Below are 15,375 nucleotides of genomic sequence, written 5' to 3'. Positions count from 1 at the left end.
AACCAGGGCRCATCCCAGTCCAGGGAACTCAGTCCTCCACGGTTTCAGCTGGCAACTCTGCCCTATTGCAGAAAGSGAGCTAAAAAAATGAGGAAAAAAGCATCCTAGAAGGTGCACAAAGGCCCCCGTCCTTCCCAAAGCCAAACGAGGAGGGACAATTTTATGACTTTCTGTTAAAACAGCCCTGCAACTGAAGTAGCCACAGCCCTGCTCACAGACAAGCGGTTCCAGCCATATTTCCAAAGCAAACATTGTGGCTCTGAGAAACAGAAATAAGAACAACTTCCCAGCTTTGCTCGGGCCCAGAGCTTGTGGAAACAAAGAATTAGCCGAGCGGCGAGAAATCCTTCGTTTCCCAGGATCCAAGGTCTTGTTAGCAAGTTTGGCAGCGTGGGTTTTTCAGCTGCGTATTTCTCACGTAAGGCRCAACCTGCAATGAGATTTATACAGCCTCCTCTGCCTCTCCACCCTGCGCATGCGGACACCGCATCCCACCAAGGGCCACCTTGGCTGTACCCAGCTCCAAGGGCCATTTGTAGACACCCAGTCCAACTATCAAGGTTTCCTTCTGAGTAAYCCCCCCTCCCTGCCTTTAAAATGAGCCCTGTAGCTTTGCTTTTCATCAGCTGATCTCAGTGTCTCATAAAACATCTGAAATCATCAATCTGACCTCCTCAGGGCTGCCTGCAGCACTGTGGGCAGGGGGAGCAGATGGGGAGCCCTCCTGGTCCATGTCCTTCCCAGGAGCCTGGAAACACTGCCCCAATGGCTCCATTGGGCAGGTGTCTCTACCTGGAACAGCACCAATTGCCTCCAGCATCCCTGGAACAGCGTGGAAGAAGTCAAGCCAAGCCAGCACCCAAGGGTGTCGTTAGCACCATTGTTTATTTAAAGAGAGAGCGCGTCCCTGAGGAGGCACCAGCTGCTCCCCTGGGCACAGGGCAGCTCCACAGGGAGCAGGCGACCAGTGTCGAGCGGAGCCACCTCCATGCACCCAGAGGTAACACGTTGCCCATCCTAGAGCCAGGGGCCCTCCATCGCCCAGGCGAAGCCAGGAGTTGTGCAGCAATCTTAACAAAAGCCATTTCCAAGGGATGARAGCAGCCAGCACGAAATCCAGGCAGGTAGGTCAGTGTCCAACATCCATTTCACACGTTATTCCACGGTCCTGTGTCTCTACTTCTGGAGAACCTAGGGCTTGCAGAGAGTGATCTATACCCTGCGCGCTCTGTACCTCTCCATTACTTGCTTTTCTACAAGATTTTAAAACTTGCATCCCGCCTATTAGCCAGCAGTTAGCCCAATTTATTAAAATTCAGATCTATCTGGGAACAAAAAGGAAAGGGGAAAAAAAAATACATAATCCTCCAACACGGTGGCCTGGCAGAGGGTATTTGTTTCAGTGTGGTTCCCTCCCCTCCACTTACAAAGAGTTTTATAAAAATAAAAAGCACAACAATCCTTCATGATAAGATTAAGGTCCTTGATGTGTGACTCTGTTTCAACATGCCCAAGAACTGTCGAGCTTTCTCTTGCATGAAGAGCTGGTCTTGCGTCCCACCACAGGCCACGGCTTTCCAAGCTCTGGTCATCTGTGGAGAGAAAAGATAATGCTCTTACACCACAGGTAGGCAAGAGGAAAGTCCTCTTACTGTATAAAGTCCTCGTGAGAGMGCTACAACATGGAAATATTCTTTCAAARCACGGGTGAACAAAGAGAATGGCAAGCGAAAAATAAAATCTAAGAAACAACTKTATTACCCAGAATAAATAAAACCCRTCCTTGTAGAAGGGGCTCATATGAGGTACTCTGGCAGACTGAGAAAACCTATGGGAATACTCTGATGGATGCAATCAAAACATCCGTTTTGGTTCCCATTTGCAGTCCCCACCACTGCAAATTCCCTTTTGTGTGTACAGCAAAGAGCTGAGCCYAAGGTGCAGTGGTTGCTAACATTGAAGTGCTCTATATGGCCACAGCTTGGCAACTAGTGCTTTCTCGAGGGCTAATTTAGGTCCATAGCTTCATTAATAAATGAAATRAGCTTCATTAATAAATACCTGCCACTGCCAGCAGCAGCAACAACACCACAGGCAGCTCTGCTGTCTTTGGGCAAGAAAACATTTATATCCCAGAGACACAGAGAGCGTTTGCAGGCTCTGAGATCCCAGCACAACCCAGATGCAGCAATGGGGAACCCAGAAACAGCCCAGGAGCCCAGTGTAAGAGCACCCAGTTCAGCAGGACTTGCTTGATGGGTGAATAAACACAGTGGCACCTGGAGCTCTGCACTGGCACGGGAACAGTGGAGAGCAGGATGAAGGCATATGGGCTTTCTCTGCCCCACTGCTCTCACCACAACCCAGAACAGCCTGAAGATCCCAGGGGAGGGAATGGTTTTGACTGGCATTTTGGCAGCACCTCAGTCTGCTGCRGTCAGAGAAACAAGAAGGATGAACCTCAGACTGCCCATCCTAGGAGCCCTCGCTGGGAAAAGGAAGGTTCATCTCACTGCTGGTCAGTAGTCCCAAATTCCCACATGGATTGTGACAAGATGCAATTCCCATAAGGAAATAAGGCTAAACATGGCAAGCAGCTTCACAGCTTCAAGCCTCAGCAGAACAACGGGTTGGCAAGGGGAAGGGAAGGAGCTATGGGATGACCCTGCTGGTTGAGCACCTCCAAACCCCGATGCCAAGACAGCACCCAGCCTGGCAGCGCACGGACATCCCCAGGGGAGCATTTTGCTTCTCCAGGGCTGTGTCCCCTCCCTCTTCCTCCTGAGGAAGAAGAGGGGCTGACTGTTAGCTAAGCTTCTGATGGGAGAGYAGTGGCTGCAGCGTTACCGGTGCTGGGGGTCTGAAATGGCTTGGCATCTTCCTGTAGGACATCTTCTCCGGCTGCACTTGCACAAAGGCTCTGTTGAGCAACCTGCTGTCGTTCTTCCTGCTCGAGGAGGAGAGACTCAAGGATCTCGACAGGAAATTCACCGGCTGCGGTCAAGAGAGAGAGAAAATTGTACAAGCAAAACCAAAAAACTAATTTGTCCTACAGCGCCGTATACTTGGCCTGGCAAAGAAATCCAGCCCTGCATCAACAATGCAGTCCTGCATCAAAAATGCAGCGTTCAGAGGCAGCTGTAGGTGCTAAAGCTCCTGCAGCCACTTTGTCCTTGGTTTCTTGGTTTGCTAGCCCAAAAAAGACACAACGTCTGTCATGTTAGAGCCAAGCAACTCCTGCCTCCCACAGGCACGGAGGGCTGGCAAGACCTGGATTTCTCACATCTGCACCCAACATTGTGCAGGGCAGTCAGGTTGCTCTGTGGATGAGAGGACAAGGCTTCTTCCCCATCCTACAGGGCAAAAATCAGCTGGGCAGTGGTGAAGTCACAAGGGAATTTGCACCCTCTTCTGCAATTTAAGTTAACTTTTTCATGGGGTCTTTGCCCTACAGGCTGTGTTTTCTACTTGCAGCCTCACAGCATGSCAGGACTCGGGATTCAGCTGTGTCTGTGTTAAATTGCTGCAGTAAAAAAGRCAGAGCAAAAAATAAAGCATTTTTTGCCAGTTTAATGTGATCAAGTGACACGGTGATGACCCAGGCTCATCAACGTCCAGACACAAAAGCAGCAGTGATGGGTGGAAAACTAGAGCCAGAYCGTTCAGAAGGGCAGAGCAAGCCCTCAATCTCAGCAGCACTGAGCCACAGGACACTGCACTGCCTGGCAATGCTCTCAGGCACAGCTTGAGGATACAGCAAAGCTGCTGGTGAAAGGGGAACAATCTACTTATTCCTCCTCTCACCTGAGCTGCATCAAGGTGTCACCCACTCCCTGTGGCAACACAATTCAAGGAGTTATCTTGGTAAAGGACAAATTGTCCCTGTCTCCTTAGGCTGGTGCTCTGCCTGGTCATCTCCCTGAATCAGCCCCACACGGTCAAGCAAGCAGAAGTGGTGGAGTTAGAATATGACATGACATATTCTATTGTAAGGGAGATGTTTGCTTTGGRTCAGAAAGCAAAAGGCTTTTGTAAAGGCTCCTGACCTCCTCAACCACATACAAAGCTTGGGAGCAGCAAAAATCTGAGCAGCAGATTCTGTGGGCAGCCAGAGAAGGGGAACTGGTGGCTTGAATTTAATACCAAGTCCACCTTGCTGCCCTCTAATCAATGGTTTCTTCAAAAAAAAAACCACACTCAGGAAAGCTCTCTTCCTACAGCTCTTCACTCTCCAAGGCAGTTTTGGAGGATCCTGACCAAGGATTACAGAACCATCCAGCCATGATCCCTGTCCAGAGCATCTTTACCAAAAGAGCTCAACAAGTTCATCCCTGGCTGCTGCAGTCGCCTCCAGCCCTGCTCTCATCCCAGCACCCCTCACCTGGGCCCTTTTGAARCAGATTGTCTTGGGGAGGGCAGGCATATTTTGCTTTGTATCTTCATCCACAATATCCAGGGCTAGAGACTTCCGGACCTTCTTGATGGGGCTCCTGCGCAGCTGGGGGACACAGAGACACAAGTGTCAGCACAAATCAGCTCAGCAAATTGTCACCAAAGGGCCACATCAGCCCTGGTCTGCATGGCATTAGCACCTCAGGAAGAGGTGGTGCTGCAGCCTTCTCTACCACAGGGCACGGCAGCTTCACTGCTCTCCTGCAAGCATCAAAACTCATCAAATCAGAAGAGAAATCACACTAGGAAGAGAAGGTCACATTACCAATGGCAACTGAGCCAAGAGATTCAGTCTACCAGCCCACAGCCTCCTGGAAGCCCCACACACCACAGATGGTCCCAGTCTGCCACTGGCATCTGCTGTGTGCTACACACAGCATCTCCTAGTTGGGTACCGAGTTCAGCATAAACCAGGATGCAGCCAGCAGAATTTCAAGCAGGTCTTAACCTCAGGCACACCAGAAGCCCCACTGATGGGAAAGCAGCAGCCACACATTCCAAMAGGCCCTTTAGGATCAGCAGCAGGACAAATACGACCAGCAAACACCTTTCAACAACACAGGGCAGGCCCAAAGCAGGTACTGGACACAAGATCCACTCACCCCTTGTTTCCTTTTCTGTTTCTCAGGCTTTACATCATCCTCTATGATCAATTCAATGCCAGCTTCACTTCGGAGCACCTCTTTCAAGTCTTCTTCCAGGTGAGGGGTCTGGGGCTGAAGTGAAGAGAGGAGGGATAGAGCATAAGACTCTTAATCAAGGATGAACGTGAGGAAGAAGTATTTGCTTCTCAGCAGCAAAAGGACTAATGAAATTTCTCCCAGTCTCACAGATTTGCAGGTTCCTCAGGCACAAAGACACTCAACTCGAGGTGCCCCCTCCAGAGACCAGTGTGACTACAAGCCCATGGATACTGAAAATTGCCATCCCCACAGCACCCAGCTGTGTCCGTACAAGAGACCCAGTTCCACAAGAGACCCAAATATATTGTATGCTTGTTTTTCACCTAGGTTATCAACAGCCACGTACTGCAGCCTGATCCAAAGGCAACTTTTGATGTTTCGGGTTGTTTTCCAGAACAGTTGAGACTTGTGACTACTTATTATGGCACATTCTTCATAGAAAATCCCCTTTCATCCCTCCCATCTCACTCCAGTACTACCAGCCTGCACCACTTTGCTACTGCCCTGCTCTGCTGCAGCCTATCCCATATCCCATTGGATTCACTAAGGATTCCAGGGAATAAAGCACCAGCATCAGCAGGAGCAGGCTCCACCAATACCTACCAGGGGCCTAATTGGTCCATATTTCTCCAGGGCGTTTTTGAAAGGTGTAGGGGTGTGAGGAGTGTTGTCCACCACATACTTCTGATCTGGTGTGACAAACCTGGCAAGAGAAAGAAGGAAAGGCTGAGGATCACACRTGCTGTAACCCACAAAAATAACCTTCCAACCTTCCAAGCCCTCTCAATACATGACAGTTAGGTGTCTCATGGAAAGAGCAGCAGCATCCACCTGGCTGCACAGCTTCTGGGTTGGAGTGAGGTGAAAAGGCACCTTCTAAATCAGCAGAACTAAAGGCACTTTTAATAGCACAGCCAGTCTTCCAAAAGGCTCTGCTGCTACAGGAACAGGTCCACCAAAGTACTCCTTGCTTGGACCACCCTCTTCAAGGTTTTGTCGGGCATGGAGTCACTATCCAGGACTACCCTTTGGGCAAGACAAAACTGAGTGCACAGAGTCGGCGGGCTGGATCYGCACAGCCCTTGCAGAGGAACCCATATCCCTTCCCTGCTGCCATGGGGATCACAGTGCAGGGATGTTTCCCARGCAAAGATGAGCACAGAAGGCCACAGTGCACCAGCAGCTGGGCACAATAGTGCTCATTTGGCAGCAGCCCCAGGTAGATGGGGCACTTGAAACCCACAGCTCAGAGACGAGATGTCTTTGGGAGCAAATTGGCTTAAGGAACTTCCCAGCCCTGCCCTTCTTCCATTAGGGCCAGTACAAGTCCTGGGGAAGCTCWCCTGGAACTGGGCTGGAGAGCTCACTGAGCTAAGAACATGACAGCTTGGATTTTGCTGCAGGCATCCTTAGCTCAGCTCAGCTCCCAAACCCATCTCCAACCTGGACCACAAACACTTGTGTGACAAGGACTGCTACCGATGGCAACCAACCCAGCCRCCTCTGAGGTCCCTGCAAAGGTGACCAACTCCATCCATCCTTGGGGATCCCAGAGGAGCTTGTGCCCCTAGCCCTGSACCTGCACTTACAGCTTTGCCCTGTGTGTTTGAGGCACTTCTCTCAGCTGGCTTCCTCAGCACAATTTAAGCAGCAATTTAAGGGGACAATTTGCTGCTCACAGTACAGCCCRGCTCAACCACCTCACAAACGGAGCRCCCAGTTAGCAGAACAGCCCGTGAGGGAAGGATGCTGCTCAGGTGGGGACAAGTGAGGAAGAACATAAGAAATAAAGGACTTACGCTGAGTTTTTCTGGAGCAGCGGCGTCTTGTCCCTGTGCAGAGGGGTGGTGACAATCACCTTTTGACTGCACACGGGTGTGGAGGTCAGAGATGGGTTCTCCAGTTCCAGGGTATCTTGTTTGGTCCAGAAGTTTAAGAACTGGCCAGGAAGGAAAGAGGAGAACACACTTAGTCTCAGGTTTTCCCAGCATGTTATCACAGTTATCAGCTTTTCAYAAATAAAGGGGAAAAAGTGGTGTAGGGACAATCCTTCCAGCTTACCAACACTGAGTGTCCTGAGGGGAGTCTGTCCTACTACGGATGACCTAGGATGACTCCTGCTGTGGATATCATCTTGTTTATGGGCACATATATGAGAGTTTCAGGAAGGTGCCTCGCCACCTATGGAGTCTAATCCCTTCCCATAAGGGACTAGCTGGTCTACAGTCAGATACAGAGTGGAAGTCTCTGCTTGCATGAGCCCAGAAAAGGCCAAAGTGGTGAGTCTGGGGAGGAAGGAGGCTGTGAACTCACCTGAACATCTATTCCAACTCAAATTAACAAACCTGAAAGCATAAGCAACGTGATAATCTAGACTCTCTACAACTTGCTGAGTTTTATATTGAGTTGTCCTCAACTTGAATCACAAGAAAATCACAAACTGTCTTTTCTTTGCTARGGCTTTACTTGATGACAGTTAATAAATGACATAGCTTTACTCCTACAAGAAACAAGGTTCATATCCAAGAACCTGTCAGGGGAGAACAGCTGTTTATATTACATTCACTAATGGCTGGAGCTGAGTCTGGGACACAGGATATGTACTTAATTTTCTCAGACTCACTCCAGGCATTTGAGGCCTTCACGCTCTGCAGAACTGCATGTTTCAGATCATGTCCCCAAATCCTGGTTCTTGCCGGCCTCACATCTGAGGTCCATTAATACCCTCCCAMGTGACCCAGGGCTGCAGAAACACAGCAGAAATGCTGCAAGGCTCAGCTAGKGGTGAAAGCAGCAGGGCAGGCTGCAGGAACAGGGCTGGAGGACACAGCAGAGCAGCAGATTTTATTGTTTATGGACAGAACTCCGTTGTGYTAATGTATGAAGCGTCGCATGATTTGAGCACCACGGTGCTGCTCCAGTAAGACGCACATTGTGAGATCAGGTGTATGGTGAGGGGATTATAGGAGCAGAGGATGGAAAYAGGAAGATGAGGAGTCTGCGCTTTGTTTTAGCGGAGAGGACCATGTACCCTGTGCACGGGCATTGCCTCCTTCAGGGCAGCAGAAACAGAAAGCTGGCAGGGCTCGTGGCAACACAGAGCAGCAAGGCAAGCTGATAAAGCGCTGATGTTCTCAGTGCTTCACAACCTCCCTCAAGCAAAGGGAGGCAGCGTGGCCTCTGCCATCGCTCCATACCTGCGACGGGGAGAAAGGCAGCGTCTTCACRGGGGTGCTCTTGGGCGTCATGCTGTTGCACGAGTCCAGGAAGGAAAGGCTGGTGCTGGCGGCGTTCTCCGTGACAGGAGAGAGGGAGACCTTCCTCTTCTTCTGCCTCTTGAGCACGGAGGGCGGCGTGCCGAAGCTCACCTCGGCGTGCGGGGAGATGGGGATGAGCTCCCCCTTGCTGCTCCTGCTGAGGTCGGAGATGGTGTGGCCGTCCAGGCGGTACTCGGTCACGTTGGGCGCCGAGGGGGCCGCCTTGCTGGGCGTTTGCCGCGCGGGGCTGCTGCTGCTGCTGCTGCTGGCAGAAGGCTCCTCGGGCAGGTCGAACTGGCTGAGGTCACACCACCCATCGGGGTCCTGCACACAAGAGCRACCATCAGGAACAGCCCAGGAGGGAAAGCAGAGTATTTGAATGATGCACAGGCAGAGAAGTGCTCAACCTCCCCTCCTCCCCACCTTTGCTGTCAGCACAGCTGAGAAGCAGAGCAGGGAACAGATCCAGCTGAAAGCTCTTGTTTGTGTAAAGCAGTTCTCTTTCTTTTCACCAGACCGGTTCAAGTCACAGTACAGCTGCACCAGCAGCTGCACCGGCACGGAGGGGACAAAACAAAACGCGGTTTGTCACCAAACCACAGTCCCAGGCACACCAGTACAGGCAGGCCRTGCTGTAGAACACATGCCTCAAAGCGGATTAAAAAATAACCAGACCTTTTCAGTGATCAGATGCCCAGCACAGCTCAACAGAGGCCTCTAAGAGCCCCCAGTCAGGCCATTAAACCCTCCAGGACGGAGTCTCTGCCCTCCCACACACATGCAAAGTGGGTGTTTCACAGATAATCAGCTCAGAAACTCCCCAGCCAGGGTGGAGGTTGCAGAGACACTTCCTGCTAAAGGCAGCACAGTTATATATTTAACTGGAAGCGAATCTAAAGGAATCTACACAGGTGAAAGCCTTGCCGCCCTCGCTGCAGCTGGGGATGGTCTCAGCAGCACAGGCTGTGAGAACACACAGGACACATGAGAACACACACAAGGCACACAGGACTGAGACTTTCTGCAGCAGAGACTTGCCTGCCTGCAGGGCACACCCRGGAGAGCCTTGGTCTGCTGCTGCTGCCAACATTCATCCCAGATTCCCAGTTGTGGGCAGCCTCTCTGCCTGGCATGCCTAGGGCAGCCCAGGGACCTCAGCACAACTTTACTGGAGCAGAGTTATTAGTTTCGTGAGGCTCTCTGCACTGAAAGCTAAAGGTGGCCTCAACCCCAACGCGGGAGCGTCTGCCCTGCAGGCTACCATTGGACCTGGGCTATTCTCAACCCATCCTATCCCATCCCACAACAGGATGGGGAGTAAGGGAAGGCCCTCGGAGCCAGGATCTTTAAGCCAGGGGACTGCTGGGGACAATCCTATTCCCTGTGTGATAAAGGAGGACTCAAGACCAGGTTTGCCAACTGCAACACCCTCACACACGAGAGCCCACAGCCAAGGGCACCTCAGGGAATTTGCAGGCTCAGAGCAATACTGGCCCAGCTGGACAGGCCTAATCCCCCTTTTGAAAGGAGGCAGTGGGAAGCCACAGTCCAGTCAGAGACCCCCCTCTCTCCTGGAAACCCACAGCACTAAGTTCATTAAGGGAAAGTGAAGGCTGAATCAGGTGCTATAGTCTCCCTACATCATGAGGAGGAACAAGAGTTGGTTCCTTACAGACTCTATCATGTCCAGAGCTTCATTGAAGGCCGGCACCGATGTGGGGCACAAATAGTTGGCAGCTTCCACAACCCATTTGTAGGGCGACGTGACGTCCGCSGAGGCATCCTCGGGCAGCGCGTCGCCCGGCGGCCCCTCGGGGTTGTGCCCTGCCAGATCGGCAGCCGGCAGCTCCGCGGGTAACTCCTGCACGCCTGTCACCTCCTCATCGCTCCCATCCTCCTCTTTTATTTCAGAGGCATCAGCTGGCCAGTTTGGCAGGGTGTTCTTCTCCTGAAGAAGAAAGGAAGTCCAGCAATGAGAAGAAACCAAGACAGCAAGGTCTAGCCTTGGGGACAAGGAGCGAGGATCCCCGGACATTCAGCTTCTCCTGCTTTCCTTCCCTTCTATCTCACTTTTCTTACACCCCCATCCTCCTTCATTGCTCATACTGCATCTGAAGGAGGCCTCTGTGCAACACAGGACATTGGAGTCTTGAGTTAGACTTCACTGTAATAGGAARAAGTTGAACAAGAAGCAGGTAGCACTAACTGGGCATTTCTTACTTTCCAAGAGCCTGCCTTTGAAAAAATTGCATTTTCTTCACATTGATAATTGTGTGTATTTCCTTTAGAAAAGGGGAAATAAACACACTATCTCTCCCACCGTGATCCCAGACACTGCACTGTGTGGAGCAGCGTCCCTCTCCCACTGGCAACAGGTTTTCAGACTCCAGCACAGAAGATGCTGTGGCTGGGAAGATAACCAGAGTGCTGCTCTCTGTGGGGGAACACACTCAGACACACATCACACCTTTCCCACTGGGAGGAAGAGATCTCCTGGGACTTAAATGCCTTGGAAAAGGCTAGGGGAGCACTCAGGCTTCCTATCTAGACACCTGGCTGTGGCAAAGGTAGGTGACAGAGCCCATGTGCAGAGTGCAAATGCAGTACCTGGCACTCAGTCCCTGTTTGATTCTGGTCCTCCTTGCCATCCACCTCCACCAGCAAGTACAGTGACTTGGCCTCTTTGGCCTCGTTGAGGAAGCCTCCYGTGTCCACCTTCCTCTTGATGGTGGAGTTCCAGTGGTTCTTCACAGCATTGTCAGTCCTGCAGAGAAAGGGGAAGGAAACAGAAGTCACCATCACGAGCAATGCACTGCTGGCAGTTTCTACACACTGCCCAGCCCCATCGTGTGGGACCAACACCCGGGCCCTCCGCAGCCCACCCAGCCGTGAAGGTACCAGCGAGCAAAGAGGCCCTACCTGCCAGGCAGCAGCTTGGCAATCTCAGCCCAGCGATTCCCCAGGACCTTGTGGGCCTCAAAAATGATGCGATCCTCCTCCTCCGTCCATGAGGACTTCTTCACCTCCGGGTTCAGGTGGTTATGCCAGCGTTCCCGGCACTGCTTTCCTAACCGCCCTTTCAGGTGCTTGGCTATCAAAGTCCATTGCTTGGTGCCATATTTTTTAACCAGTTCAATTACCTTTAAAGAGGGGATAGAAAATAAGGGAATGGAACATAGGAGTGGAGGGTCAGTACAGCTGTCTTTGGGCTTTGCTCTTTGCCTGTGTTGGGACAGGTAAGGGCAGAGAGAAAAGGCCCTCCCAGGAGAAAACACTGCAGAGATCCAATAGCATCAGTCAGCTGCCCCTCCGCTCACACAGGCAACGACTCTAACGGGTCTCTGGAAAGGGCTCTTTCCACCCAGCCATTTGGCTGCATGACTTCTGTGAAGGCAGGTGACCTGTGCTCAAGGGAAGCACAGATGGAGACACCACGTGCACCGGTTGCAGAGGGGCCCAGGTTTAAAACTAAGTGCTTGTTTCTGAATGAGTAACAAACTCCACGTGCTCCAAGGCTCCTCCTGCCTCATTTCTACTGGGAATTTGGCTGCATGGCAACAGTCCCGATCCCCTCTGCGCTGCTCTGCCTGCCCAAGAGGMCCAGCCTCCCTGCAATGCAGGATGTTATCCCTAGACATGCCAAGGGCTGCAGCTCCGCTAGCAGCGGGATGAGCAGTGCAAGCCCCAAAGCAGAAATGAGCCCTATTCACTCCAGAACCATCCACTCCACAACCCACCCCTCACCCAGGACTCTTGGTGTATACCAGGGAAGGAAGCCCCTGCTGCAAAGTACCAAGTGCAGTGAAATGCACCAAATATGCCAAACTTTGGCATGGTCCAAGCAGCCTACAGGTGCCATCAGCACATGCAGAGGGGAGCAGGCAGCAATTGCTCTGCTGCAGGGAGAGGGAAGGGCAACGTGACAAGTTTCCCTGGATAAACTCAAGGTAACAAATCGATGGGAGGCCTGAAGGGCAGAGGGGAGCTCAAAGGCCTGTAATGAGAGCAGAAGAGAGAAAGGAAGGAGCGGGAGTGTTACAAGGAATGCGACAAACTAGGAAATTCRGGAAGAGAATGTGTAATAAGGGAAATTCAGCTTTTCTTAAGCATGTGAAGGTGATGCCTCTATCTGAACCAGGCCCTCAGCTCACTCTGGAATCAGCAGAGAGAAATGGAGTCTCATTAGTCACAATTCACCCAGCCAATTCCCAATGTCTGCTTCAGATTGTCTACTGTGGCACAGGAAGAGCCTTTTTATTTACTGCTGTGTTCCCAGTCAGAGAGATCTACAGGGACTAAGGTGAATTCCCCACTGTGCTCTCTCCCTTGCCAGTCCACACAGCAGTGCTGCTGAGGCCCAGACTTGCCTCAGCTCGTTACAGCTGTGGCTGCTCAGAGCAGTGCGGAGTTGTGCACGAAGCACAGCTTACCTTCTGGTCTTCCTCTTTGGTCCATGGGCCCTTAACCAAGTCTGGATTCAACACCCTCAGCCACCGGTACTGGCACTGCTGATCATTGTGGTTCTGGGAAGAGGAATGAGAAAACACTTGCATTAGATTGGAGGCTTCGGGAGCCTCTGTGGTCACAGCAGTCCCCACATGCACATCTCAACAGGAGTGGACAGGCTGTCCCACGGAAAACCTGCAGAAGCACATGGAGAAACGTACTACAGGCTAGGGCACCAGGCACGGAAGAGAGAGAGAGGAGCCCCGGTTTCTCATCCCAGCTCCAACAGACTCACCCTTAAACACCCCTGTGAAAGGAGGATATATTCCTGCCCTCAGAGAACACTGTTTTCTTAATGGTAGACTGGAGCTGCGGTCACAGACCAGAGTCCCACTGTGTAAACTGCTGCACAAACACAGGTCACTAGTGCGCCGAGCACAAGAAGCAAGAGGCATACACCAAGATTCCCAACTGGGCAAGGATTCACTTACAGGAAAGTGACTGGCCAGGAACTTCCAGTCATTCTGCCCAAAATGTGTCACTAGCATCTTCAGCTGCTCATCCTGCAAAGAATAACGACATCTACTTTCACATATGCTGAGGCAATAGGTGCCACAGGCATGCCCAGGTCTGATGTTATCAAGAAAAAGAGCGTGATCTTTCGATCTGTCAAGTGTTTTTTGGCATTCTACATCCTGGGGAGGAAGGCAGCTCATGCTGTCCTTTAGCAGCACTCCAGTACGTGGACCCTTTGGTCCAAGACTTTGTCCAAGGACCGCCGTGTGCACTGAGGTATAGAACAAAAGCTCTGCTGCTTTGGTCACCTTCGGGCCTCTCTCAGTTCTGTTCTGGTGAAGTGAAGCTGCACAACCCTGACCAGACAGCCTGGCTTCAACACAATCACTGCCTTTGCTGTCTACGTGCATGACTGCTAACCTGGTGCTCTACTGCCTTTCAGCACTTCTCTCACAAACCACAGATTTCCACCACTTCTACAGATCAGGCCAAGTCTGCTACAGTGCCCCTTGCCCAYGTGCTCTGGCAGGACCAAGAGCCAAGAAACAATTCCCTGCCCAACACGAGCCCATAGGCCTTCATCCCTGCMCAAAGACCGTTCCTGCTCAGTGCTCAGACCCCAGGGGACATGGGATATTTTCTAGTTCTCACACAGAATAAAGAGTAGGGAGGAACTKGGAGGAGGGCAGAACATCCCAACAGCTTCCAGGCTCGCAGCCAAGGTGACTAAACCACAATCCCTGCGCTCTCAGTATTCCCTGCTCTTGCTGCAGAAGAGGGAGGGCATCTGCACAGTGTGATTCAGCTCACCAAGGCCTGAGCCATCCTCTGGAACCGCTCTGGGCTCCCTAGGGAGCCCCAGATATTAGGTGCCTTATCCCACTCTCCAGCTACACTTTACACTCACCTGAATCACCTTCCTCACTGCATCTTGGCTCAGGTCAGCAAAGCCCAATAGCCAAGTGGCAAGACAAGACACGAGGTGACGCTGCAGCCACTCAACAAGAACCTGGATGGTGGCACCCAGCCCTCAGGTGCCCTGCCAGAGGCCAGGGACAGCAAGCTGCTATCAAATACGACACATGGACATCCTCAGCACACACCATCCACCATCTTCAGGCATCCAGCCGTTCTCCTACAGCTTCTCCRTGCCAGAGGAAGCCCCTGAGGTGCCTCCAAACAGGCCCAGCACCTGCAGCCCTGCCCGGAGACACCTGCTCTCAGCAAGCGCCTGGTCTCCACTCACCTCCTCTGGCGTCCACTTGACTTTGCACCTGCTGTCCCGCTGCTCCGACACGTCCGAGTCGGTGTCCTGGTAGAGCAAGTCGTCTGGGTCCTCTCTAAAGCAATAGGCAAACAAAGATCACTACTTCCTCCTCCAACACAGATGCAGCAGCAGGAGCCCGGGAGGGTGCAGAGCTCCGGGTCTGCAGCCTGAATCTCAGGGCCATTAACTCCAACACAGAGAGCTCAAAGGGGACCCTCAGTTTTGGGGTCTTGGTGGGTGCTGGCAGCTCCTACGCCACATTTTTTCCATCTTTTTGCTAGTTTTTTTCCCTCATTTTAAGATGTGGCATCTAGGGGCTGGCAGTTCTCGTCTTGTTTAGGGATTATCACTCTCCCTCCTTGCTTGCAGGCCCAAAGGGAAGAGCAGGGCAGGGGAGGCGGGTGCCAGGGCTGGCCGGGCCGGGCCGGGCGGCGCGGAGGGAGCGGCGCCGGCAGCGCGGGCTGCTCGCGCACATCCCGCGGCGCGGGACGCGTTAGACGCGGGCCTGGGGGGCCCCAACCGGCCCCCACCCGTCCCCGGGGCCGCCTCCCGCCGCGCGGGAGCCCCGCAAAGCCCCGCTCAACGCCCCAGAGGCCGCAGCAGCGCCCAGCGCCGGCCATGGGGCACCCGGCGGGGACAAGCGGGAACCTCCCCGCGCCCAGGCTGCCYGTTCCCGGCGGGGACGGGCCCCACTCACCCGCGGCTCCGACGGGCCATGGCGGCCGCGGGCCGGGCCGGGCCGGGCGGCGGCGCC

The 15,375-nt window shown here is 52.7% G+C and overlaps 1 protein-coding gene across 3 annotated transcripts in view; it reads right to left on the bottom strand.

The window, feature by feature from the left end:
* Nucleotides 1-870: 870 nt before the first annotated feature.
* Nucleotides 871-15,375, bottom strand: part of MYBL2 (MYB proto-oncogene like 2) — a 16,807-nt gene continuing 2,302 nt past the window's right edge. Inside the window, exons 3-15 of one of the 3 annotated variants that reach the window (XM_026041951.1) lie at nucleotides 14,601-14,694; nucleotides 13,330-13,401; nucleotides 12,823-12,915; nucleotides 11,312-11,532; nucleotides 11,000-11,156; nucleotides 10,065-10,340; nucleotides 8,333-8,716; nucleotides 6,935-7,074; nucleotides 5,739-5,838; nucleotides 5,055-5,168; nucleotides 4,382-4,498; nucleotides 2,848-2,994; nucleotides 871-1,592 (exon numbers count right to left, since the gene is read on the bottom strand). In XM_026041951.1, coding sequence (XP_025897736.1) covers nucleotides 1,464-1,592; nucleotides 2,848-2,994; nucleotides 4,382-4,498; nucleotides 5,055-5,168; nucleotides 5,739-5,838; nucleotides 6,935-7,074; nucleotides 8,333-8,716; nucleotides 10,065-10,340; nucleotides 11,000-11,156; nucleotides 11,312-11,532; nucleotides 12,823-12,915; nucleotides 13,330-13,386 — 1,935 coding nt within the window. In that variant the 5' untranslated portion in view covers nucleotides 13,387-13,401; nucleotides 14,601-14,694 and the 3' untranslated portion in view covers nucleotides 871-1,463. The remainder of the gene's footprint in view (nucleotides 1,593-2,847; nucleotides 2,995-4,381; nucleotides 4,499-5,054; nucleotides 5,169-5,738; nucleotides 5,839-6,934; nucleotides 7,075-8,332; nucleotides 8,717-10,064; nucleotides 10,341-10,999; nucleotides 11,157-11,311; nucleotides 11,533-12,822; nucleotides 12,916-13,329; nucleotides 13,402-14,600; nucleotides 14,695-15,375) is intronic. The other 2 variants (XM_026041948.1, XM_026041950.1) reach the window with 2 other exon arrangements.

This window comes from Nothoprocta perdicaria, unplaced genomic scaffold, assembly GCF_003342845.1.
Source record: "Nothoprocta perdicaria isolate Ctin4 unplaced genomic scaffold, notPer1 scaffold_3, whole genome shotgun sequence".
Classification (NCBI taxonomy): Eukaryota; Metazoa; Chordata; class Aves; order Tinamiformes; family Tinamidae; genus Nothoprocta; species Nothoprocta perdicaria.
This window is presented reverse-complemented; position numbering and strand designations above follow the sequence as displayed.